Source organism: Paramormyrops kingsleyae, chromosome 1 (assembly GCF_048594095.1).
Source record: "Paramormyrops kingsleyae isolate MSU_618 chromosome 1, PKINGS_0.4, whole genome shotgun sequence".
NCBI classification, from domain to species: domain Eukaryota; kingdom Metazoa; phylum Chordata; class Actinopteri; order Osteoglossiformes; family Mormyridae; genus Paramormyrops; species Paramormyrops kingsleyae.
Window position 1 is genome coordinate 5,219,668 of NC_132797.1, and position 26,738 is coordinate 5,246,405.

The following is a 26,738-nucleotide window of genomic DNA, read 5'->3' on the forward strand; positions in this document are numbered from 1 at the left end:
TATTTATACTGCCTGTGGTTTGGCCAAATGACATCGCTGGGGGACAGTTCCCTCTTTCACTTCATCTATGCTGTGTTTCTGTGACCCTTAACAGAAGGACATCAGAAATCTAATTAGCAGATCTGTTATGAATCCAGTGCTGCCGAATCCGAAATGGCTAAAAGGAGATGACCCCTTAAGTGAGAGATGTGTGGACTGGTACAGAGGTGCCCTGTAAATGCACCTCATCTTCCTTATAAAACTCCCTGCCAGCCATTGGCCGCGTATCACCCCGCCCCTACTCATTCCCCCGTTGCCAGGGAAACTGTCAGGAGGGAGGAAAAGATTACGTATGAGAGGGCAGAGCATCTCTCCATGTCTCTCTCTCTCTCGCGCGCGCTCTCTCGCTCTATCGCTCTCTCTCTCTCTCTCTCTTGCTCTTGCTCTCTCGTTCATCCTCCCTTCTCTTCCCCTCTCTATAAGTGCTAAGCTCCATCCTTTCCCTTAAAACATTTCACCAGTCAGAACACAGGTGAGCCAGGGACGCCAGCAGTTGGAAGACCAGCCAAACGGAAATATCTGGTGTCATCATCCCTCCCTCATTCCAACATTTCTGTCCATCTTTTCCCTCTCATACCCTTCCTCCTTCTCCTCCTCTCTCTCTCTTTCTTTAACTCTCTCTCTCTCTGCCTCTCTCTCTCTCTTTCCCTCTCTCTCTCTTGCTCCTGAGCGTGGCATCGATGTGAGATGGGCTGTGGGAATTCCTCGGCCACCGGCACCTCCGGAGGGGGTGAGTCCTTCTCTCCGCTTCCGCGTCCACCACTAACGTGTGATCTCTGCACTCGTGTCAGTGACCGCATGCACGCGTGTGTGTTGCGTGACCTACAGAGACCTCACCTGTGTGGAACTTTGGGGGCGCTCGCTCTCGATTGGCTGATCAGTGGCCCTGACCTTTCACTGTGGCTGCGGGGGGGAACCTGGGGGTGCGGGGTGGACCAGGGAGCGGAAGAATGTGGTCATGTCTCAGCTAGTGGAAGTATTCATTTAGCTTCTGCTCTGTCACGGAGACATTTCTTATTAACCTGGGTAGGCTGGGGATATATCTGAAATCTCCTCTCAGTGCCGCATGTTGAGCACCAAGGTCCATCAGAATGAAGCAGAACAAGGTAGGCCTCTGGTAACAGGCTGTCGTTTCTGTCCTGTTTCATTCTGGCCTGATGTTATTTTAGGGTTTTTGTGGTGGATGTTTAGCTGAACATTGTAGCACCATCCTGCAGCTGGATGTGATGCCTTCCTGGGAAGGTGCTCACCCTGCACAGCTGGATGTATTTTTAGCTTCCTGTTTACATAACTCTGAAAGACTGGAGAAGGTCAGAGCTCACCTTTACTGTACAGCTGCGCAGGTTAGGCGATGGCGGGCAGGAGAAGGAGGGTGGAGGCTGCTGTGACGACCCTCATTGCACGTTGTCTGAAGGACGCAGGCCTATTATTTAAGGTCATCAAAGAGAGTTCTTTAAGGAAGCTCGTCTCCGCGTGGGCGAAAACAACAGCGAATGCCGATCAGTAAAGATCAGACGTGGCCTTGGTGTGAAAAGTGCCTTGAACGTCTCCACTCAGACCCTGGGGTCTTGTTCAGAATCAGCGAAAAACAAGGTGATTAAACCGCAGAGGTGATCAGAACGTTACTGCTGTTTTATAAGGGTGACCCACTAATGAAGTGATACAAAGTAACACAGCAGAGCTCTGAGCTATTAAAGATATTATTATTAGGCCATCCAACCATCATCCACCCAGCCATCCTTCTATCAGTCAATTAATCCATCCATCCATCCATCATTCTGTCCATCATCCATCCAACCAGTCTTCTGTCTGTTATTAATCCAACCATTCATCCATCTATTAATCTATCCATCCATCCAACCATACTTCTATCCATCAGTCAGTCCATCCATCCATCCATCTATCTTCTACCCACTGACCCTGGTCAGGATAAAACTATTTTCGATGTTATTAACTTGCTGTGTAGATGCATTAATATGTACTGCCAGTACTACATGGTATTCTCTCTGTCTCCATGGAGTTCATCATCGGCCATTAGCTTGGATGGCTAAACCGGGACCTCCCTCTCATTTTAAACCAAGGCTCTTATGGTGATTCTGGGCTTGGTGCTATCGTGGTGTGTGTGGCCATTCGCGCTGTACGATGTTTAGAGTTTGTTACATCGGATGACCAAGTGTCCGCTCTGACAGTATGGAGGACGCTGTTGGCCGTGTTCTTAACCAAGTGGCGCCCCACCCTACAGAACAGGCAGCCTGGGGGCCCTGCTGCTTACTCAGGGGGCTCACATAAGGCACTGCCTGGCACCCCGTGGGGGGGGATCCTGTGGGAGTTGTTGCCAATTAACGTTGCTCCTTAGACACCGGCACTATTCCCTCACGCGTGGCCAGGTGCTGTTTACACACTGGTGACAGCCACGGACGGTTGCACCTTCTGCCTGCTTCAGGACGGGGCCTAGGGTGAAGGTGACCCAGCTGCCATTTGCAAAGCCCACCCAGGCGTGATGCTAGCCTGTGCTCACGTTTCTGACCAATTGCTGTTCGTCTTGCAGTGACAGGCCATCCTGGATGGAACATGCACCAGAATATTAGGATTCTGCCCAAAAATGCCCATACTCAATCGCACCGACATCTCCAAAGTTATCCAGGCTACGGGAGCCCAGATGAAGGACGGGTGTGGAGCATGAGTTTTGCCTCCCCGTGCCCCGTGAAAGACGAACACGGTCTCCCATAAGTAGAGTGCTTTCACAGAGACATAAAAGGCGGCCGCACTCACACGTGGAGACACAGACAGATAGGGGGCCGTCTATCACGATTAGTCACGGCCAGGTTGGCACAGTAAACACGGAGAGCTGTAGTAGAGGGTAAAGGGATGCAGACGGACAGAAGCCACCGGAATATGTGCTTATTCTCAAGACCTTCAATCAGCCTCATAGCCGCTTGTGAAAATCTGTACTTACAGAGCATAGAACAAACAGCATATGACCCAAGCGAAATAAACCTGGGCCAAAGGCACCAGCGTGGAGGAGATCAATCACCCAACACCTTCCTGCTCTCCTTATTTCTTGCGGCCTCTGATTAATACGTTTGTGTCCTTTATTTGGTGTATCTAGAACAGCGGATTAGCCTTAGGACTCACATTTTTCCTTGGTCATTAAGGCATGACCCAATTTTTTATTTATATATTTTTTTGGGGGGGGTACTAGTGATAAAAATTGTCGACAAAATATTCCCACGACTTACTGTTAAGTCTCAGCCCAATAGCTGAGAAACACCTGATCTGGATAAACATGCTCTATGCCGGTGTTTCCCAACCCAGTCCTCAGGGAACCCCAGTCAGTCCAAGTTTTTGCTCCCTGAGAGGACTGTCCAGGGTTCCCCGAGGACTGGGTTGGGAAACACTGCTCTATGCTGTATGAGAACATATGAACATATGCCTTCTGCTGTGTTACACTAAGAATAAAATGCCGTCTCATGGTGTCTCTCTCCACAGGTCCCGCCGAAGCTTCCAAAGACATGTAAGTGTTGTAATCATCTGAAGGGTGCTGGGCAAACCTCGCCAGCCCTACTGGAAAGGAGGCCACCCCCCCACTAGCTACCTACCTTGCCAGTGTAGCTCAATAACTCCTGTCCTGTCCCACGTCTGACACAGAAAGCCCCAAAAACTCATTCAACTAACCTTCTACCAAACATATTTTCTTACTTCCAATATTTCCTCTCCTCTCTCCTTTTTGGGTGGTTCGAATGATGTGGGGTACTGGTTTTTTTGGGTCTGTGGATCCTGACCAGCTCAACTGCATTTCACGCTGCATTGCACTGTAAAATTACTAGAAAATCAACAGTATAAATTTCAAGAGATACAGCACAAGCAAAACCATTGTTAGTTAATCAACGACATCCACATGTGCACCTCTTAGAAGCAGGAGTCACTGTCACTATGGCAACGTTTTCTATTTGAGGGAAAAAAAAATCTGGGTATTATGAGGTTTAAATAATGTAGCTGGAAAACGAACCGCAGCTGGATATGTGTCCTAAAATGAACTGGCTGCGTGATCAATCAACACGCCATGCTGCCTTTGTGTGGAATGGAGGGTCGGATCCTTCCAAAACAGTTCCTGGAATTGGTGAGCTAGCCGTAGCTCATTTCCATGAATAAACACTGCGGCAGCCTGAAAGCCCCCGAAAGGCCCCTAACGAGGGCCACTCATCAGCTAATCAGGGATAATTAAACTCCTCTGTGTTCATCAGCATGGCTGCAGGTGGGGGTCCCTCCCACAGCCAGGGGGCACCGAGTCTGGCTAGTTAGTATTTTACAAACATGTGACACAAGGACCAACTCGCAGACATCTCCTCTCCTCAGTGAGGAATTATGTCGCGCGAGCAAACACTCTGTTCTCTTGTCGCTCTCTGATTTTTCCGTCACTTCCCCTGTTATTAGCTGATGTGCAGCTACTGTTTTCCATGCCACTCCTAATAATGGCGAAAAATGGTAATCGCCATAGTTATGCCCAAAAACAACCCGCAAGTCATCAGATCCGGCGGATGAAAACATGCACCCTGTTTCAGGTCATGCTGTACTTTGTGTGCTGATCACCTCAGCACCAAACCACACAGGCAAAGTCAAACTCCTTCATCCCCTACCAAACTAATTTTACCAATTCAAATTTGAGTGTTAATTCCTGATTAACAGCATCCCGCTGTTTCAGCCACTCTCTGAATTTCTATTACGAGTCCAGAAGATCTTAATGGCTTGATCCTCTTTTTCCCATAAAGGACAGAAGAATCCTCCCAAGAAGATGAAAAAAGACGGTGAGTGAAGTTCAAATGAACGTAAATAACAAATAATAATGAAGTAATAACTAACTTGCCTGTGGTGTAGGGGGGAGTTACGCCCTTGACATAGATCTCCGCACAAACTGGACGCGGAGCTGCTCGTTTGCCTGCGGCCAAGCCCACACAGTTCGCACATGGGAGGAGGGAAGGACAATATTCCAAAATGAAGACACGCGTAGTGTGTGAGGACCAGTGCGGTCGGTGGCTGCAAGGACACAAGGGGTGTTTCTCAATACCAAGAACACAAAGATAGTACTTGTGGTCTTGGCAAGACTAATTTGCTTCCCAAGAACGAACTTGGGGTGCAATGAATCATGGGATTGGTCTTGTTTAGCGAGGATGCAACTGATGCATCCTTGATATTTGGGGCAGAGCAAAAATGATCCCGGGATTTTGCCGTCCTCTGTACTTCTGTTCCTGAGTGTTGGAACTGGTCTTCAGCAAAGGAAGATGACATAAAACAGGTACAGGAGAACACAAGTGTGGTCAAGTGTGCATATTGAGATTCACCAAAAATCTTGATGCTGCAAGTGTTCGACTTCACAGAACTGTGTTTATTTCAGTCGTGTCATAAAAGTCAGCTCAGACTTGCCGGCAGGTAAACATGCGGAGAAATATGAACAGGCTTTTGGCGTAGTTACTTGTCTTTGGGTACTGTGGTTTTCTCGTCTATGGCCAATATGTCTTGGAATAGAATGAGAGGATTGGATATTGAAAATGGACAAATCGTTGTGATTTCCTGCTGTGGTTTCATATTATGTAGCTTTGCACGTCTGTGTTGTTTCCAGAAGGGCAGGTGTGAGTCCTCGTGCAATAGATGTGAAAACAGTGTCAGTCGAGCTCTATGTGCTCAGTGTCACTGTACGTGTTAACATGGCTGCCAAAAATGATTATCATCTGCATTGTCTGAGGCCCTTATTTTGTCTTTGACGCCTTGAGGAAACAGGCCCTCTGCAATGCTGTTCTGTGTGATGCGGTGGTGAGTTTATGATTTGACTGACAAATGCTGAGTCTCCCAGCCGATTCCCCTGATTATTTCGCTTCCTCTCCCACAATCCCATGATAATTTTACTTCCTCTTCCGCAGGAACTATGGTGGAGTTTATGTTGGGCTGCCTACTGAAATGAGTACAGTTGCTGCCAGCCAGTCCAAGTCCTCATCTCAAGGTAGGACACAAAAAGCCAAAGTATCACTGCTTCACACCTCTCTCCTTTCAGTGGAGCTGAGAGGAATTCCTCTCCATTACGTACATATTCTGTACGACAGTGATTCTCAACCCAGTCCTAGAGGAGCCCCAGACAGTCCACATTTTCGCTCCCGCCCAGCTCTCAATGCACCTGTACCAGGTATTCAGTGTTTTTGATTGGCTGGGAAATGGGAGGGAACAAAAACGTAGCCAATCCAGGGGGTCATCGAGGACTGGGTCGGGAGATGCTGCTGTTTTTATTTAATTGAATTTGACCTATTGCTGATTGCAATGTTTTGCTTGGGTTGAGAACATATTTAATTATGAAACTGCAAATGTCATGTTCATATGTAATTTCTGTTGTATCCGATGGGTGTGGTCGAGGGGGTGTGGCCTATCAGCCGAGAGGAGAGAGCTCTGAGAGTTGACTTTGACAATGGGGGTGGTCAAAAGTCTCTGCGTGATTTGTTGCGTTCTGCATGTATCAGTCATTCACCAAAAGCCTTATTTATCGGTAGAGAAAAACAACGGCTGTTTATGGTGTGCCAATGTGCCGGAACAATGCTGACACAAACTCTCACCAGACAAAACTCAGCTACGGGTCGCCATCTGTAGACAGTCACCTGGATGCCAGAATGTGAGAGACATGGCATGTGGGAGAAAAAAGTCAGAATGAATCCAAATCACCCAACAGGACAATCAATGTGGGATCCTAATCGCCTCCCTGAACAGATACCAGGAGCAAAGAATAACATGGAACTCATGTCGATAAAAACTATGATATAATGAAAGGAGAATCCTATTAATGCCCCCCAATTAATATACCCCAGTGGTACTGCTTATACTCTTCTCAAAGCATGTAGGCCTTAAGTATAGACTGTTATTTTCATCTGCCTCTTGCGATGGGCGGTCTTCAGGCAGAATCCGTCCTGCAGCGTACACTCCACACGCACTGCAGCGGGCTTGCGGTTTGCCGATTGAGAAATCACTGCATCCCTGTTCTCCGTTTAGTTACAACAGGTATAATTTACATGTCCCACCACTGCCCAGAGCAGAGATGAGTAATTCAGGTCGAGAAAGTAAAAATCCTGACAAATATTTTGCTTCAACCAACCATTTGAGTATAAAAAGTCATAATACTCAGAGTTCTCACTGGTTCATTGAAACAAAATCTTGGTCTGGACTTTTATTCTCTCGACCCGGCCTACCCACTTCTGGCCTTGAGGGATGCAAATAAGCTGGTGTATGAATACCCCCAAAGTTATGAGCTCTGTGTCATGTGACAGGCTTTCACCTGTGTGCGCTGCTGTTACAGGTGGTGCTGCCACATTTTGCCTACTCCTGAATGACCCCCCCCCCTCCCCAAGACAGACTCCCCATTATAAACATCCCAGAAGAGATAAGCATCCCTCTAATTAATTCACTTTTACCAGGCGTGGATAATGTGATTCTCCCTCGGGGGGGGGGGGGGGGTCCCAAGGCACCAGGCAGTCAGGATACGGCAAGGCTGTTTTCTTTTCATGTTTAACAGTCACTCCCGGACCCCTCTGCCTCGTACCCTCGTCTTCCTTAGTGTGACTAGAATCAAATTTCTGTATTGGCAGTGCATGACTGTATGTGTATATGCGTAGACTGCAACTGCAAATTTGATCAAAATTGAGTCATGACCGAAAATCGGCCCCTCTCAGGCTCTGATTTATATATATCTTGGTTCAGCTATGTTAGGTTTCGGATAAGTTGTCTGTCGCTTACATATCTGCTACACATATGGGTGGACAGTCAAAGAACTATATAGCCATTTTTCTCAGTTTCGGTATCAGCATGGTGCCCTTCTTAGGGCAGTGTGCCCCCTCCGTGACTGGCGTGGATGATCACAAGGGCGAGGTGCTCGAACCGAAAGCAGGAAGTGTTGTTCACCGATGGTCCTTTGGGCCTTACGCCAGTGAGGGGAGGTGCTAATTGGTAATATCTCAGCCCAGATGGGCACAGGTATGAGCCGCTCAGCATCATGCTGGGTATCAAAGCTGGGACGTGCATTTCGGCAGGGTGGCAGGGGCTCGGCAAGACTTTTCTGATTAGGTGAGCCACGGGAAAGAGCCCCCCCAACCCCCCCCCCGCCATCCTCCGAGCCCTGCACTCAAGGGCTTTGTTGATGACTCAGCACCGAGAGCAGAAGAGCAGAATAACAAACATCCCCCCCCCCCCCACTCGCTACCACTAACACTTCTATGCTTATGCAAGTGCAAAAAATGCACCTGAACAAGTTTGGGCTGGGCCTGTGCCATGGGATAATACATTACCCCCCCCCAAAGGAGAGCAGAGCTTAATGGACATAAACAACAAATAAAATATACAGTTTTTTTTAAGTGCGGTTCTTTCAATAGCTTCTCCACTGTGTTTCCTGCTTAGTCATCTGATGTCACCCTAATTGGATGTTGTTCTAATTTTGATTATTTCCACTATGTTAAAGTTGGTCATTGTAAATCTGTAGCTAATTTAAACCTTCTTTTTCAGTAGAGTTTGGGACAGACTGAAAATTTACAGTAATCATTAATGGCCTTTTGTTTCATTCCACAGATTAGCACAGGAAGAGGAAAAATGGACACATTTAACAGGTATTTATATTCCTTCTAGCTAAATATCAGCATATTTTTGTCCCTGTTCACTATATATAGAATGTCACTTGTGTTATGAGTAATTGCTTCCCGGGACAAAGTGCCATTAATGGAGCAGGAGACAGCTATCAGAGATCTACCCCAAGATGGGCCTGAGACAAGAGATGGTTTGGGGTGAAGCTGGTGGCTTGGTCTGGAACAATCTATGGGTCCTTTGTCTTGGGAAAAGCTGCAGCATCCGGGCCAGAATCAGGGTCAGACGAGAGGCATTTACAAGCCCTGATGCTCCAAGTCTTCAGGAAAAAAAACGCCGCGGTCCATTCTTCCTCACTGAGCTGTTTCTACACGTCATGGGGTACCTGCAGCAGAAATAAATAAAAAAATTATGAAATAAAGTGCACAAGTGACTTGTACCGGCAGGCTAAGTGATAAATATACTGATAGTGGATGGCAGGTTTCTAAAACAAAAGAGTTTAAAATAATTTTATATATATTTTTTTTGCCACAGATATCTCAGTATGCTACAAAGCTTTTGTACAGATCATATGTCAGGGATGACTAACAGCAAACCAACAAATACAAGAACAAGTTCAGGGTGGGTTAGGGTCACACTGGTTCTCAGATTTCTCTGCTATATACTGTGTGTTTGTGTGTGTGTGTCTCACAATGTAATAAAAACCTCTTATTTTGCCATCATGGGGACCATTTTTCAGGTCCCCACAAAGATATGTGAATGCAATCAAAAAATTTAAAATGCCAAAATACAAGAATTTTGTTTGGTTACTCATGGTTAAGGTTAGGGCTGGGTAGGGGTTAAGGTCATCCTGTTGGGATTAGAGTTTTCCTCATAGAAATGACTGGAGAGTCCACACAAAGATATAATTACAAACCTGTGTGTGTGTGTATGTATGTACAGTATGTATGTGTGTGTGTGTATATATATATATATATATATAAAACGATAACGGCTGAAGGCACTAATGTCCATGAGAAAGTGAAGTAATGGCTCAGTGATGATGGCGAATCACTCCTTTGGGGGACTTCAATATACTGCAATATACAGTACTTGTGTTTATATGATAAATAATAAATAATATTGTATGTAATGGTTATCTGATAGCTGATGAAGGAAGCATGGCCTTCTAAAATATAAATATGCAAATTGGCAAATCAATAATACATTTTGAACTCTAAACCTGGGGGGTGGGTGGATAATGACTGGTATATAAATATTTGTGGTCTTCTAAGATTTCACACACATTGCACAATATCACAAAATGTATGTAAATGAAAAGCTACTGGGCAAGATCTGGAGTTTCTAGACCTTTAAGATATTTTTGTCACTGCAAATCGTGTACGTTAAAAGCTATTGATCATGTGAATTTATGTTAACCGTGGAATATTTCTTTTGCAGCATACTTCAAAACTGAGGAAACTTCTAGGAAAAGGTTTTCGGAGATAGACTCAAGATGGATCACCAAGATAAATGACCCTGTGAAATGAGCACTCATGAATGTATAAACAGGCAGGTACGAAACTGCGGCTCATGGCGGTCATGTGACTTCCTGTGAGGAAAAGGGCTGTTTTTAAAGGGCTCTGTCCTGAGCAGCACACAGGCTCTGCCCAGCGATACGCAGTAGCCAATCATATTGCTGATTCAGCATCGCCCAAGGCTGTGTAGAAACAGCACTCCAGTGAAAACCAGCATCCCTCTTTCTTTTTTCTGCTCCCGGCCCTGGCTGGCCTCCAGCTCCTGCCTGTGATAGGCCTGTGTTTCTCCAGCCGTTTGTCCGTTTCCTTCTGGATGTCTGGTTGAGTCTGGTTCTGTCTGGGATGCCGTAACCCTGGGGTCACAAGCATATGATTATATTTGTCTGGGAAAAGGTTCGTATCAGAAAAAAATAGCACTATCAGGAAAGAGCCCTATGCACAAATGATCTACTCTGTGATCAAGAGGTCATCTCATATGATTTTCACTCTTTGGCTCTGCTGTCCCGATGGTATTATTGTAATGTAGGAATCAGTGGCATCATTCACACTCACTGACAAGGAAGGTCACAAGCTCAAAGAAGCACAATCTGATTTAGGTTCAATTCTGATTGACCTGTCTGAATGCAGAAAACCTGGGTGAGGAACGTGCTTCAAAATGACAGACACTGACATCTAAAGCCTCAGAGAAGAACTACAACTATTGGAACCATTTGAGGAGGTTTTGGAAAACCAAAGGGGCAACATACAGCGGGTCCTCTTTTACTTTACAGTTTTCCAGTTTTGATGCAAAGGACATGCCGAAGTGCAGGAGAAACCATTGAATAATTAACAGACATTTGAAGTTGTTGGAAGAACCTTCAAAGACCATTCAGATCCACATGTCGTGGAGTTGTCGAAGCCAACTATTTCGATGCTGTGTTTCTGAAAAAACTGATGGCATCCCTTTAGCTTGAACAAATACAGTGTAACACTACCCCCCCCCGGCCAGGAGTGATCGAAGCCCGCGTGACTCCCTGGACAAGCTTCACTGTTGGTACCCCCCACCCGAGACAAAGTGAGTCGCTGCCCCCTTAGAAGATGGCTCCCTAGGCCTGGCCTGCCTGTGTCGCCTAATGGGTTGACTGGTATTTCCCCCACCCCATTCTCACATGTGATAATGATACCTTTGGCTCTGAGCACTTTTCCTCATCACCTAGGGCTTCTAGCAACCAACCTTTAGCTAAAGGAATGCTTTAGAGCAGTGGTTTTCAACCTGTGGGCCGCGGCCCCCTAGTGGGCCGCGACGGTATTGCAGGGGGGCCGCCAATTATTATTAATAGAAATTGTAATATTGTTAATATAATAAAAAATGTCTAGTCAAAATCAAATAAATCATAATTTGATATATAATTACATAAATTACCAGTTTATTCAATAAAGACAATTAACAGCCTTGCTTCCGAGTACTTAGTTAACCCGACACAAAAAGCGGGATCGTTTAAATTCTTTTGCAGTGGGCCGCGGAAACATATGTGTTTGGCTGTGTGGGCCGTGAGTTAAAAAAGGTTGGGAACCACTGCTTTAGAGAGCTTTGCAACAAGAGCATAGCTTTGGATCCAGCATTGGTAGGGACCAGATCAGACCTGAACCCCCCCCACCCCCCTAAAAACACAAAGTACTACCACAACATTGGTAGGGACACGCCCGTACTGTCCATACCCAAATCTACGTTTCTGCCTTGCAGTAAACGCTGAAGACAGGCCTGATCTGCCCTCCTGCGTGAAGGATTTACAGCCATAATACATTGTCAGGCCTCTGGTTATCATCCATTATCATTTACAGCAAAATGTCCACCATTATACCATCATACGGCACAGAGAAATACAACTTGTTTATCTTTCATCAGATTTGATATTCCTGTATTATAATAGGTCGGTCATAGCATACGGACATGTATCCAGTCACTTTCATATTTGGTGCTGGTTAGTGATGGCCAAACGAAGCCTCATGATCCATTTCTTGTATTTTCTGATCCCACTGGATGGGGCTCTTGGCTTACTTGGTGCCATTTTTTGAACAGAGAGCGCCATCTAGTGGGGTCAGAAAATACAGCACATGGTTCATGGGGCTTCATTTGGCCATCACTATTGTTGATGTTAGTTGTACTCTGTTTACAGTGTCACTTGAGGCTATTAGACTATTTAGAAGGGACACAGAGCCGTGGATTTCAAACCACCATTAGCTAGTGATTTTCATTTCACTGTCTGTGACATTTTTCAGTGGAGCCTGTAGTAGACTTTGATTTTATAATCTCCTGAACCATAATACCCAACTGTAATAATGGCCCATGCCAGAATGCCAATATATGAATAATAAGGATTTTATACTGACAGTTTAATAGTCCATGTTATCATTTCTGGCCATGTTAAACATCTGCAGCTTCATGCACAGAATGAACCAGGCTCAGCTGAAGATCTCTGCTTGTTATTAATAATAATAATATAATCTTTATTTATTTAGCAATTTTCATATATGGAATGCAGCTCAAAGTGCTTCACATATGAGATTAAAATAAAACCAAAGACAGAGAAGCAACTAACATACAGGTCAAAGAAATTATAGAAAGATGGAATAAGTCTTTAAAATAAATGAGAGTAAATAACCAAATAAAATATAAAAGAATGAAAAGAGTAAAGTCATAAAAATATAAGCTAGTAAAAATTGGAAATTATGTATTTTATTGTTATAAAAACAAAACGGCGAGAAAAAAATAACATATAGTAAAAGAATAAAATCAAATAATACCACAATGATATAGTGATGGACAGCTTGTATGAGCAGGTTAACATTCCTCCCAGTGCCCTCAGTGACTGGGTCCGACTCCCTGTGACCACACTGCGCTGTGTGGGGACACAGCATCACGCCCGGAGCGTCCCTCAGCCTTGGGCCCGGTGCAGCCTGGGATAGGCTCCGGACTCCCGTTGATGCTACACAGGTTCAATTATACATGCAAAAACCTGGATAATTCTCCATAATAAATGAATAAGTTTGGATTCACTGGGTCATGGATTCCTCTGGTTAAGACTCAACTGGCTGGTTGAAACAAAATCTTGCTCTGGATTTGTACTCTCTGAACCTGAACCTTCCACCTCTGGGAACGTCTCACTGGAGTATTTCCACCAGTGTCCGGGAGATTAAAGGAACACCCTGCGCTTGTTTGCATTTCCATTTTCCATCACAAATACAACATGGACACGCACAGATGGTGCTCCTTAACATTAGCATGTTTTACAGTTGCGCCAGCAGCTGATCGGGGCGAGTAGCTGCAATATGAATAAATCATAATATGACAAGCTGAATGGTTGAGGGAGGGGGGGGGGCTTCTGCATTATAGAGACTTCATGGATAAGGCATGATTTTCAAGACGCAGACCTATCTCTGGTAGACCCAGAAGAAGAGTCTAATTGGCAGGTTGGTATCACAGCAGATCTCATTTTGCCCCAGTCCTTTGTACATCATTTGCTTTTAAACATGATGTCTTGATGTTCCGGGATCAACATGGCAGGACGACAGGGAGCCTGGTGTCTATTCCAGGATGCATCGGGCACATACTGTCCGTTACACTATCACACCATCATATTTGGGCTTTGGGAACAAACTGGAGGACACTTACAGAGAGCCAACCACACATACACGCACACAGAACTGGGGTAACAAACGCACAACCCTGTATGCGTGAGGTTAGTGTTACCCATCTTGTATGTGATATTATCTGGCTACACAAGACATTTGTGTGTTAATTAAACTTTACAGACAGTTATCTGTAAAACTGTGGGGAAAAAAGTATAATAATGATGATTTCACAATTGCACATATCATCTGTCACCAAATGTTCCATAAAAGGCTTGAAGGATAATAGTTAAGTTAAATAATCATCGTATATACATACGAATGACATCAAAACAAAAGAAATGAACTGGCTCGCTATTCACTGTGCATCTGAGTCTATGTTCGAATGCAGTGTTCTTCACTCATGACTTAAACTAATACAAGGTTACATTTTGGGCGATGTAAATACTGCAGCAACACCGCAGACAATGAAAATGTTTTGGGTAGATGCTGCACTCCCATATTTCACCACTAGGTGGTAAGGTTGCACAACAGAAGTCCGGTACAGCTTTGCGATGAGACTGTCCCTCTTTCAAACACCAACAGCACTGATACATCTCTGCTTCGTTGGTTTATTGGTTATATTCAGTTAAACCACATTGGATGTTGATGCTGATGCCAAATGTCTCTGTGTGTACCTGCCCGCTGGTAATACGAGCAGCACTTCCCAACATTTCTTAGTCAGTATATTTCTGGTTTTATCCTGAACTAGATGGTTTGCTACCATTTCCATGGTTTAAAAAAAAATGTTTCCAGTGGCTGACGGTGGAAAATTATGCCTCACACTATAAACATAGAATCCTTCCTTGTGGTTTAATAGAACATAATTAGCACTAATCTAAATTCCAGAGTGCAAATTTAGCTAAATGAATCCAACAGGACTGCTAATCACTGAGACAAAATGGCCCACTGTTGTTTTTGTTTCAATCAAGCAACTTATCAGTGTGTCCCATGTTTATGCGGATTGAGCTGCTGTGTTTACTATTGGTGTCAAGCTCAGTTTGGGATCAACACATTCCTGGAGGAAGCAAGTCTGATACGGGGTGGATACTCACTGTCCAACATACTAATGTGCCAGTTAATCACATAAGTGCTCTGGGCTGACTCAAATAGCTTGTGACCTACAAAGAGCCCTAGAGAAAATGGAGCAAAAATAGAATATTTTTAAATAAAACCCTTAGGCTACTTTTAGCACTGGAGATGCAACTTCCTACAAGGGTGGTTCCCTGTAGTAATTAAGGAGGAGGGATAATGTGGAGACCAGGTTAGCCTATTACCCCATGTCTAAATGGAGAGTCAAAGTGGTCTTTAACACATGACCTTCCCAATAAAGATCCTCAGCAATCCAAATGATCCTACAAAGAAAATGGACCCACCGGTTGACAATTCAAGGTTGCATGATCAGTTCAGTGGGTGTTCAGTTGTACATCTAAGATGTGGGTATAGATAACAGTTCCAAAACCCACTTTTGTAAGGCAAAGACCACACCCCGCTAGTGACACCATCACTTTTTTAATTACCCATGGTTTGCTGCTACATTCCTCTGACACGCCCTTGCTCAGGTCCTCAAGAGGTTCTTGAGTAAAAGGATTTGTCTCCGATATCAAGTGTAACCTTTGTCAACTTCTTCCATTCTTCTCTGAGGTGGTGGCTGGTTCAAGGCCTGGTAGCTTTCACTGGATCCCCGGAAAGAAAAAGTTGTCCTTCCCCCCCCATTCATCGCCAGAATTCTTAGCCCAATTGTCTGCCGGCCTTGCCCAGGGAGCCCCTCCCTGGTCCCTCTATGAGCCGGACATGTGCCTCTGATTATAACCGGCGGCCCTTCCGCATCTGGTTCCATTTAGAGCAGGTGAAACAATGTAGGAAAACAGATCCGTCATCCAGTGCATTCCTGAGGCTAGCGAAGACGGTGCTAAATCATGGCAGGCTAATCCTCTAGGTTGGGATGTAGGGGTGGGGGGCTATAGGGTGGGTTGCCAGTCCCGCCACCTATCACCGAGGGACTGCATCAATGCTTTCGGAACACCTTAAAGCACCACTGGAGCTCGAGCTGACCCGACTGTGGCCTCCATACCGTTATAATCATAACACTTACTGTTGTTTCCATTCCTGCCGCAGTTCCTGTTATGGCCATGGCCTACAAATTCAAAGGGGTATACCCATTCTGGCCTCATCTATAAGCTATTCAGGTATTTCTGCTAAAATCAGTGCAAGGAAGTTCATCTGATATAGGCTGACAGTAGTATGCAGTAGGGATACAAACTCAAGAGCCTCATAGACCTTCTTCATAAGATGAACTCTTCTCTTTCAGCTAACAAGAGATTATTTCGGCCAATAGTTTCAAATTCCTTCCGAATTTAGGTCAAACAAAAAATACGGATAGGTTAACCTTTCCTGACAGTAGACAATATCGCACAGCTTCAAAAACAAACTGTGGGAAGATGTTTGTGATTGCCTGGAGGAAAGGACGTGGTAAACTCTGCCGACGCACATGATCGCAATCAATGAGTGCACAAGTTTAAACTAAGGGATTCCTGGAGAGGCGAAACAATGAATTTCTGATTATTTTTTTGCATTGCCCTTTACTTCCTATGTAAAGTTTCTCTTCTCCCCATGCAATGATGATTACTGCCCCAAAACAGTTTGAGTCGCTAACCTTTTCCGTATGTCGGAGAAGGGGGTGAAGTACCAAGATAAACGAAGATAGTTTAAAGTAATTTCAGGAAACTCCTGCCAAAGCAGGCAGAATTTGTTGCTAATAGGTGGCCACCATCTTTCCTGCAGTTAGCTAGTTACCCCCCTGGCTTTCCAGAGTGTGCACTGGTTTTTCTGTATTTATGTGAAACAGGAGACTGAGGAAAACATTAATTTGCTTGCACGGTCTGTTCTCTTCTGAAATGAATGAACCTGAGGAATGCGGTCCATTTCCAAAGCATGACCTGAAACCATTCACATTAGTCATCCTCAGCCTGGTGTCCTGGTGACTAGCCGTTTCTTTCATTTCCATAACAGCTGCGCAACAAAAGCGCCCGAAAAAGCAAACTAAACAAATGCAACCAAAATTCTGCAGAGAGCAAGTTCGAAAATGCATTTTAACAAGGTCACGAATGGCAGGCCTCTTTGCCTGCTAATTGCATTTAATATTGGGAAACAGAAGATTATGAGTCATTAAGAGTTTATTCCTAAGCTAATTATAGCAGCCAGCTGGATTTTAGCCAGCTGTTCTGGTGCCTTAGCTTTCTCTTCCATTAACTATGTGAGCTTCTCCTGTAGTTTTATACGCAGCTATGACATTAAAGCTGAGGAGACACATTGTATATGCATGTGTTCTTAATGGATTTATCAAAATTCCCTGTGCAAGTTAGCTTCTCAGCTAGAACATTTCCATGGACAAATATGATGAGGCTTCTTCTCTCAGTGTTGATGTTACGGCGGTCTTTTGCTCACCCTACTGATTCGTTTACAGCAGTGTTTCTCAACACAGTCCTCGGGGGGGCCCCCAGTCAGTCCGCACGAAATAGTCAAGAAACACCAAATACCTGCCACAGGTATGTTGGGAGCTGGGAGGGAGCGAAAAATGTGGACTGTCTCTGAGGGCTGGGTTGAGAAACACCAGTTTACAGCGTGATGGTAAAAAGGGGGATTGATGAACGGAGGGAAGTAGTTGTTTGAAGGTAGGAAGATGAGAAATTACTTTCACACATGAGCAGGAAGTGGTGTGAAAGGATCTTGCGTGCTATGGGGTCTCCGCTGACCCCGGCCCGCCCTTGGGGATGCTAGCCGTCGCAGAATAAATGCACTCCCCTTCTAACGGAGCCCAAATCTGACACCAGCACCACTTTAACCAGGGCCTGGGCTATTTCATAAGGTGATTAATTTGGCAGTGAATCATCTTCCGCTGATATGATCATGATGCTTTTGCTTGAGTCCCAACTGTGGGCCGGTGGGGTGGTTGACGAATGAGTTCCGTTCAGGGGTTCTGGGAGCTGGGGCATTAACCAGTGTCAGTGGGAGACTTGGCCCAAATGCTTTCTTGTACCAACCCATTTGACTCGCTTCTTATGAAAGTGATGCAAGTCAGATATGAATTTGCTAATCTTCTAATTAAGTCGGAATTTGATTTTTTTTCTGTGCAATTTTTTAATATATATTTCACAGCCTCAGTGCAAATTCTCTCAGAAGTCTTGATCATGGGAATAGCAACAATCTTTCAGGGAAATGTGCATTAATACTTGCATTTAACCAGTTCAGTATGGGTTTCAAAGGACAAAACTGGCTCATTTAGATTCTGAAACGGTATAATTAAATCGTCATGCACCAGGTATTCATCTTTCTTCCCATCAAAAAGACTCAATTATTTTCCCTTTTTACTCAGTTCCCAAAAACAGTTTTGATGCGTGATTTATGCAGGCAAATACTCCTCCTGTCGAAACGTGACTGTCTTTCATGTGTCCTTTGAACTCTAACCCTAATTAACCAATCCGTGTCTCCCACCAATTTCATGGTGGTGTTCCGCTAGATTTTTTGCATTGAACCTTTGAGTGTTCCAGTACGCATGAGGTCCCACCTGCCCTACCACCGCACTTACATACTGTCATTTCCACACAGGTTTCGCTTGACTAAAACAAAAATCAAACCAAATCAAATAAAAGCTTATTTATCAAATACAGTTTAACATTCGGCAGTAGATACGGACAATGAAATTAGTTTCCATAATAAGTAATGTTAAGGATATTATATAAAAAATAAGATAATAAAACAGAATAAAGTATGAAAAAACAGAAATGTGCATTATATGCAACGTGTCCATATTAATAACCTAATAAGTTGTTGGATAGCCTTAGTGCCCAAGGCTAGAAACCATCAGTGAGTGTTTTTGTCCATGAGTCGATGCTCCAATACCATTTCCCTAATTGCAGTTAGTGGCTGGGATGCCTGAGCCCCTTGAGGATAAAGCTGGCTTTCTTAAGGCACCTACTTGCAGACCACCTTTGAGATAGTGTGTGAGATGCTCAGCCCAAGTTTCCCCCATGAACATCCTGTAAATCCACAGGATGAAAACAAAAACAAAATAACGAAAATGTTTATTCATAGGTAACCAGACAGACAGGAAAACAAACACAATCAAAAGCACACGGTGGGTTTCACTCCCTAATTATCCCACTTTTTGAGCACACACTCACACACACACACACCCACACCCACACACTCACACTCACACACTCACACTCACACACACACACACCCACACACGTACTTCTCTAAATGGGCAAAATCACGACACCCTTAAGCCCTACCCAGCCCTAACCTTAACCATAAGTAATCAAACAAAATATAAGACTTACGGCATTTTTATTTTCTTGATTATATTCATGGATTTTTATAAAATTGAGGTTATCCAAATGAGGACCTGAAAATATGTTCCCAAACGTTCCCAAAAGTCCCCAAATGTGATCTATGCAAACCCACACACACACACACACACACACAGCAGTGAGGGTAAACGAAAGAGCAGATTCCCGCATCCCTGCAAGGTCAGGTGTTTTGGTCAAAAGAGCATCCCAGACGAGCAGACATTGCTGACGGACGCCTCAGTGAGCTCCGTCCTAGACGAAAGGAAACCCCCCCCCCCCACAGTGCAGATGTGAAGCAGGAGCAGTAGTGGGCTGAACGCCAGTGGAGCATGATGGTCTTTGCTGGTACCTGAACCCACGTGCAGCTGTCACAGGAGCTGGAGCGGAGGTTAGGACGCTTCCGGAAAATGCCACAGGCTGTGGGGCGATCGCCCCAGGACGAACGGAACCTGCAGCTGCGCATTTAATTGAGAATGCATCAGTGATTGGTAACTGGTTTCCAGTGTAGAAGAGAAAAATGTTAGAGTGATGTTCCAATGAAGCCCCAGTAAAGGTTCCAGTTTAAGAAAAAATATGAGAACAAAGAAATTTTAGACACCTTATAAAACTCATTGCTGCGGCATATTTATTTAAGTATATCCAAAGCAACAAACAATTGAGAAAGCATGGTCCGACAGTCCCTAGAGCAGCTGAGGGTGAGGGGTCTTGCTGAAGGGCCTATTGATAGAAGCTATGCAGGAGTCACTGGGATTTGAACCAGCAACCTTTTGATCACAAGAAGAATGACAAAAACTCTGAATAACACAACGGGGCAGCTAGTCTCTTGTGTGCTCAAGCCTCTTGAGTACTGAGCATTAAACTTGTATGTTTTCGCCCCACCATGCTTCATCCAGATCAGGGGCCTCAGAGCTGGCGAGGCCCCCCCCTTTGGCCTACTCAGGTCATGTGATGAGGGAGTGAATGGGTCGCAGGGATCAGATGACTTATGTAACTCCTGCAGGTCGCAGCTTGTGTTTATCACAGGGGTGACACTTCTCTGAGGGGGTAAGAGGTTAACTGTGTGGATGTGTGTGTTTTAAGTAGACACATTCAGCTATCTCTTACAAACATCAGAACCTGAAATGGACCAATTAAAATGACTATGACTCACTATTGCGGTGCCTTTGAAGTTAGTACCTCTGCTGTGCGGTATTCACGAATGCGGCAGGAATCCAGACAGAACCGAAAACCATCTGGCAGCCTGGAGCATGAATGAGTCTCCACACTGTCATGGGAAACAAGCAGTATTAGACACTGGAACAAGACTTAGCCCTCCCTGTGACAGAAAGTAGGCAGTGTTACTCCTCTCTGCAACAGGAAACAGACAGTGTTACTCCTCTCTGCAACAGGAAACAGACAGTGTTACTCCTCTCTGCAACACCAAGCACAGTGTTACTCCTCTCTGCAACAGGAAGCAGACAGTGTTACTCCTCTCTGCGACAGGAAGCAGACAGTGTTACTCCTCTCTGCAACAGGAAGCAGACAGTGTTACTCCTCTCTGCGACAGGAAGCAGACAGTGTTACTCCTCTCTGCGACAGGAAGCAGACAGTGTTACTCCTCTCTGCGACACCAAGCAGACAGTGTTACTCCTCTCTGCAACAGGAAGCAGACAGTGTTACTCCTCTCTGCGACAGGAAGCAGACAGTGTTACTCCTCTCTGCAACAGGAAGCAGACAGTGTTACTCCTCTCTGCGACAGGAAGCAGACAGTGTTACTCCTCTCTGCGACAGGAAGCAGACAGTGTTACTCCTCTCTGCAACAGGAAGCAGACAGTGTTACTCCTCTCTGCGACAGGAAGCAGACAGTGTTACTCCTCTCTGCGACAGGAAACAGACAGTGTTACTCCTCTCTGCAACAGGAAACAGACAGTGTTACTCCTCTCTGCAACACCAAGCACAGTGTTACTCCTCTCTGCGACAGGAAGCAGACAGTGTTACTCCTCTCTGCAACAGGAAGCAGACAGTGTTACTCCTCTCTGCGACAGGAAGCAGACAGTGTTACTCCTCTCTGCGACAGGAAACAGACAGTGTTACTCCTCTCTGCAACAGGAAACAGACAGTGTTACTCCTCTCTGCAACACCAAGCACAGTGTTACTCCTCTCTGCGACAGGAAGCAGACAGTGTTACTCCTCTCTGCAACAGGAAGCAGACAGTGTTACTCCTCTCTGCGACAGGAAGCAGACAGTGTTACTCCTCTCTGCGACACCAAGCACAGTGTTACTCCTCTCTGCAACAGGAAGCAGACAGTGTTACTCCTCTCTGCGACAGGAAGCAGACAGTGTTACTCCTCTCTGCGACAGGAAGCAGACAGTGTTACTCCTCTCTGCGACAGGAAGCAGACAGTGTTACTCCTCTCTGCGACAGGAAGCAGACAGTTTTCCTTCACTCTATGACAGGAAGCATAGTGTTACTCCTCTCTGTGACAGAAAGCAGACAATGTTACTCCTCTCTGCGACACCAAGCACAGTGTTACTCCTCTCTGCAACAGGAAGCAGACAGTGTTACTCCTCTCTGCAACAGGAAGCAGACAGTGTTACTCCTCTCTGCGACAGGAAGCAGACAATGTTATTCTTCTCTGTGACAGGAAGCAGACAGTGTTACTCCTCTCTGCGACATGAAACACAGTGTTACTCCTCTCTGCGACAGGATGCAGACAGTGTTTATACTTGAGGCTTGCAACACATTCGTGTATGCATCATGATCAGCACACGTTTCCTGCATTCATTCCGTGCATGGTTTGTGCAGCTATGTGTAGAATTAACACTACGTAAGTTGCAGTACTACCAAAAATCTCAGATGGAACATGCCAGAACACAACTTCCTCCTCACCGTGACAGAAAGCAGACAATGTTATTCTCAGGCGGAGCACGCCAGAACACAACTTCCTCCTCACCGTGACAGAAAGCAGACAATGTTACTCTCAGGCGGAGCACGCCAGAACACGACTTCCTCCTTGCCGTGACAGGAAGCAGACAGTGTTACTCTCAAATAGAGCATGCTAGAACATGACTTCCTCCTTGCCGTGACAGGAAGCAGACGGTGTTACTCTCAGACGGAGCACGCCAGAACACGACTTCCTCTTCTAACTGCCCTCTGCTATGTCACGATGTCAAATAAGGGTTAAACCCAGAGGACACATTTTGTTGTTGTGCACTGTGTGCTGTGGTGTGTCTGCAATGACCACTGATTACCAAATGCTAAATTCTCTTCAACGTGACGGGAAGCAGACGGAAACAGTTCTGAAACCCATGCCAATGACCGCAAAGTATAGGAAAAAAATACATTAAAAAACAAACAGAATAAACTAGTAAAGATCGCTGTTAATGATTTTCTCTTTGTTTGTCCTCTGCCCTTAGCTCAGAATGTTTTTTCAGCTGCCCGTCTAGAGGCTCCGAATACCTAATTTATAGGCTAAAGCAAAACCTGAACAATGCATGCTGTCTCAGAGCACCACAGTACAGGGCAGGAAAGGAGACAGGCCATCTCAGAGCACCACAGGGCAGGGCAGGAAAGGAGGCAGGCCATCTCAGAGCACCACAAGACAGGGTAGGAAAGGAGACAGGCTGTCTCAGGGCACCACAGGGCAGAGAAGGAAAGGAGGCAGGCCATCTCAGAGCACCACAGTACAGGGCAGGAAAGGAGGTAGGCCATCTCAGAGCACCACACGACAGGGCAGGAAAGGAGGCAGGCCATCGCAGAGCACCACACGACAGGGCAGGAAAGGAGACAGGCCATCTCAGAGCACCACAGGATAGGGCAGGAAAGGAGACTGGCCATCTCAGGGCACCACAGGATAGGGCAGGAAAGGAGGTAGGCCATCTCAGAGCACCACACGACAGGGCAGGAAAGGAGGCAGGCCATCTCAGAGCACCACACGACAGGGCAGGAAAGGAGGCAGGCCATCGCAGAGCACCACAGGACAGGGCAAGAAAGGAGACTGGCCATCTCAGAGCACCACAGGATAGGGCAGGAAAGGAGGCAGGCCATCTCAGAGCACCACACGACAGGGCAGGAAAGGAGGCAGGCCATCGCAGAGCACCACACAACAGGGCAGGAAAGCAGGCAGGCCATCTCAGAGCACCACAGGACAAGGTAAGAAAGGAGACTGGCTGTCTCAGGGCACCACAGGATAGGGCAGGAAAGGAAGTAGGCCATCTCAGAGCACCACAGGATAGGGCAGGAAAGGAGACTGGCCATCTCAGGGCACCACAGGATAGGGCAGGAAAGGAGGTAGGCCATCTCAGAGCACCACACGACAGGGCAGGAAAGGAGGCAGGCCATCTCAGAGCACCACACGACAGGGCAGGAAAGGAGGCAGGCCATCGCAGAGCACCACAGGACAGGGCAAGAAAGGAGACTGGCCATCTCAGAGCACCACAGGATAGGGCAGGAAAGGAGGCAGGCCATCTCAGAGCACCACACGACAGGGCAGGAAAGGAGGCAGGCCATCGCAGAGCACCACACAACAGGGCAGGAAAGCAGGCAGGCCATCTCAGAGCACCACAGGACAAGGTAAGAAAGGAGACTGGCTGTCTCAGGGCACCACAGGATAGGGCAGGAAAGGAAGTAGGCCATCTCAGAGCACCACAGGATAGGGCAGGAAAGGAGACTGGCCATCTCAGGGCACCACAGGATAGGGCAGGAAAGGAGGTAGGCCATCTCAGAGCACCACAAGACAGGGCAGGAAAGGAGACCGGCCATCTCAGAGCACCACACGACAGGGCAGGAAAGGAGGCAGGCCATCGCAGAGTACCACAGGGCAGGGCAGGAAAGGAGGCAGGCCATCTTAGGACACCACAGGACAGGGCAGGAAAGGAGGCAGGCCACCTCAAAGCACCACAGGACAGGGATCACTGCCGTGCAGACAGAGTCATTTCTTCAGACGCACCCCCACCACCACCACCAAGGTGTCGCTGAAGATCTTGGATGGATCCCCCCCCCGGCAAAGCATGCTGCAGCCTCTTGACTTCATTAGCTAGGAATGCGCACACTCTCCCTCCCCATGTTGACTCACCACCCCATGTTCATTTCTCTTTTTATTTTAATTCCTCTGTTCCAGGCATCTGATCTCCTGGACTCCAGACATGTGAGACGCAGGAGCATTCCAGGCTTTTCAGACGGCGAGGCTTTGAACTTGGCCCCCAGAGATCAGATGAAACTGGAGGGCAGTGAAATCTTCTTGTAATGCTTGCTCCTTCATTCATGGAGTGGAAATCACTAGCTTTGTGGTTCCATGCTAAATTATCTACAGACCAAAACATCAGTTTTGTTGCTCAGCTTTCCTGGTGTCCCAGTTAGAGGTTAGGGTTGTCACCTTTGATTTGTGAAATGCTGCTGGCACACATGTTTTTGCAGGGGGGCGGGAATTAAATTATATTTATATATATATATAGTATGTTAATAGAGGAAGGAATCTTTATTGCCTCTCTTACCTATATTTGTCCTGATGCTTTTTGCACTCCGACACAGACCCACTCCCTGACACAGACCCACTCCCTGACACAGGCCCACTCCCTGACACAGGCTCATTCCCGATAGATAGATAGATAGATAGATAGATAGATAGATGATAGATAGATAGATAGATAGATAGATAGATAGGACTTTATTGATCCCACAGTGGGGAAATTTGGGGATGTGGACCCACTCTCCGATGCAGACTCACTCCCCGACGTGGACCCACTCCCAGATGTAGACCCACTCCCCAATGCGGACTCACTCTCCGACAAAGACCCACTCCCTGACATAGACCCACTCCCCAATGCGGACTCACTCTCCGACAAAGACCCACTCCCTGACATAGACCCACTCCGCAATGCGGACTCACTCTCCGACAAAGACCCACTCCCAGATGTAGACCCACTCCGCAATGCAGACTCACTCTCCGACAAAGACCCACTCCCAGATGTAGACCCACTCCGCAATGCAGACTCACTCTCCGACAAAGACCCACTCCCAGATGTAGACCCACTCCGCAATGCAGACTCACTCTCCGACAAAAACCCACTCCCTGACACAGACTTACTCCCCAATGCAGACTCACTCTCCGACAAAGACCCACTCCCTGACACAGACTTACTCCCCAATGCGGACTCACTCTCCGACAAAGACCCACTCCCTGACACAGACTTACTCCCCAATGCGGACTCACTCTCCGACAAAGACCCACTCCCTGACATAGACCCACTCCTCGATGCAGACTCACTCTCCGACAAAGACCCACTCCCTGACACAGACTTACTCCCCAATGCAGACTCACTCTCCGACAAAGACCCACTCCCTGACATAGACCCACTCCCCAATGCAGACTCACTCTCCGATAAAGACCCACTCCCTGACATAGACCCACTCCCCGATGCAGACTCACTCTCCGACAAAGACCCACTCCCTGATACAGACTCACTCCCCAATGCAGACTCACTCTCCGATAAAGATCCACTCCCTGACATAGACCCACTCTCCGACAAAGACCCACTCTCTGACATAGACCCACTCCCCGATGCAGACTCACTCTCCGACAAAGACCCACTTCCTGACATAGACCCACTCCCCGATGCAGACTCACTCTCCGACAAAGACCCACTCCCTGACATAGACCCACTCCTCGATGCAGACTCACTCTCCGACAAAGACCCACTCCCTGACACAGACTTACTCCCCAATGCAGACTCACTCTCCGACAAAGACCCACTCCCTTACATAGACCCACTCCCCAATGCAGACTCACTCTCCGATAAAGACCCACTCCCTGACATAGACCCACTCCCCGATGCAGACTCACTCTCCGACAAAGACCCACTCCCTGATACAGACTCACTCCCCAATGCAGACTCACTCTCCGATAAAGATCCACTCCCTGACATAGACCCACTCTCCGACAAAGACCCACTCCCTGATACAGACTCACTCCCCAATGCAGACTCACTCTCCGATAAAGATCCACTCCCTGACATAGACCCACTCTCCGACAAAGACCCACTCCCTGACATAGACCCACTCCCCGATGCAGACTCACTCTCCGACAAAGACCCACTTCCTGACATAGACCCACTCCCCGATGCAGACTCACTCTTCGACAAAGACCCACTCCCTGACATAGACCCACTCCCCGATGCAGACTCACTCTCCGACAAAGACCCACTCCCTGATACAGACTCACTCCCCAATGCAGACTCACTCTCCGACAAAGACCCACTCCCTGACATAGACCCACTCCCCGATGCAGACTCACTCTCCGACAAAGACCCACTCCCTGATACAGACTCACTCCCCAATGCAGACTCACTCTCCGACAAAGACCCACTCCCTGACACAGACTTACTCCCCAATGCAGACTCACTCTCCGACAAAGACCCACTCCCTGACATAGACCCACTTCCCGATGCAGACTCACTCTCCGACAAAGACCCACTCCCTGACACAGACTCACTCCCCAATGCAGACTCACTCTCCGACAAAGACCCACTCCCTGACACAGACTTACTCCCCAATGCAGACTCACTCTCCGACAAAGACCCACTCCCTGACACAGACTTA

The 26,738-nt window shown here is 46.6% G+C and overlaps 1 protein-coding gene across 1 annotated transcript; it reads left to right on the plus strand.

Annotated features, from left to right (window-relative positions):
* Positions 1–356: 356 nt before the first annotated feature.
* LOC111833232 (overexpressed in colon carcinoma 1 protein) lies at positions 357–13,153 on the plus strand. The gene is made up of 6 exons (XM_023791280.2): positions 357–769; positions 3,529–3,553; positions 4,809–4,844; positions 5,955–6,034; positions 8,632–8,669; positions 10,084–13,153. Exons 1-5 carry the CDS (start codon positions 727–729, stop codon positions 8,634–8,636), a joined length of 189 nt encoding a protein of 62 aa, XP_023647048.1. The 5' UTR covers positions 357–726; the 3' UTR covers positions 8,637–8,669; positions 10,084–13,153.
* Positions 13,154–26,738: the final 13,585 nt, after the last annotated feature.

Bases quoted from the DNA above. Each gene is read 5' to 3' on its own strand.
- LOC111833232 (XM_023791280.2), top strand. From the start codon at position 727: ATGGGCTGTGGGAATTCCTCGGCCACCGGCACCTCCGGAGGGG. The intron at 3,554-4,808 runs GTAAGTGTTGTA...TTTCCCATAAAG, and splicing joins GCCGAAGCTTCCAAAGACAT to GACAGAAGAATCCTCCCAAG. The intron at 4,845-5,954 runs GTGAGTGAAGTT...CCTCTTCCGCAG, and splicing joins CAAGAAGATGAAAAAAGACG to GAACTATGGTGGAGTTTATG.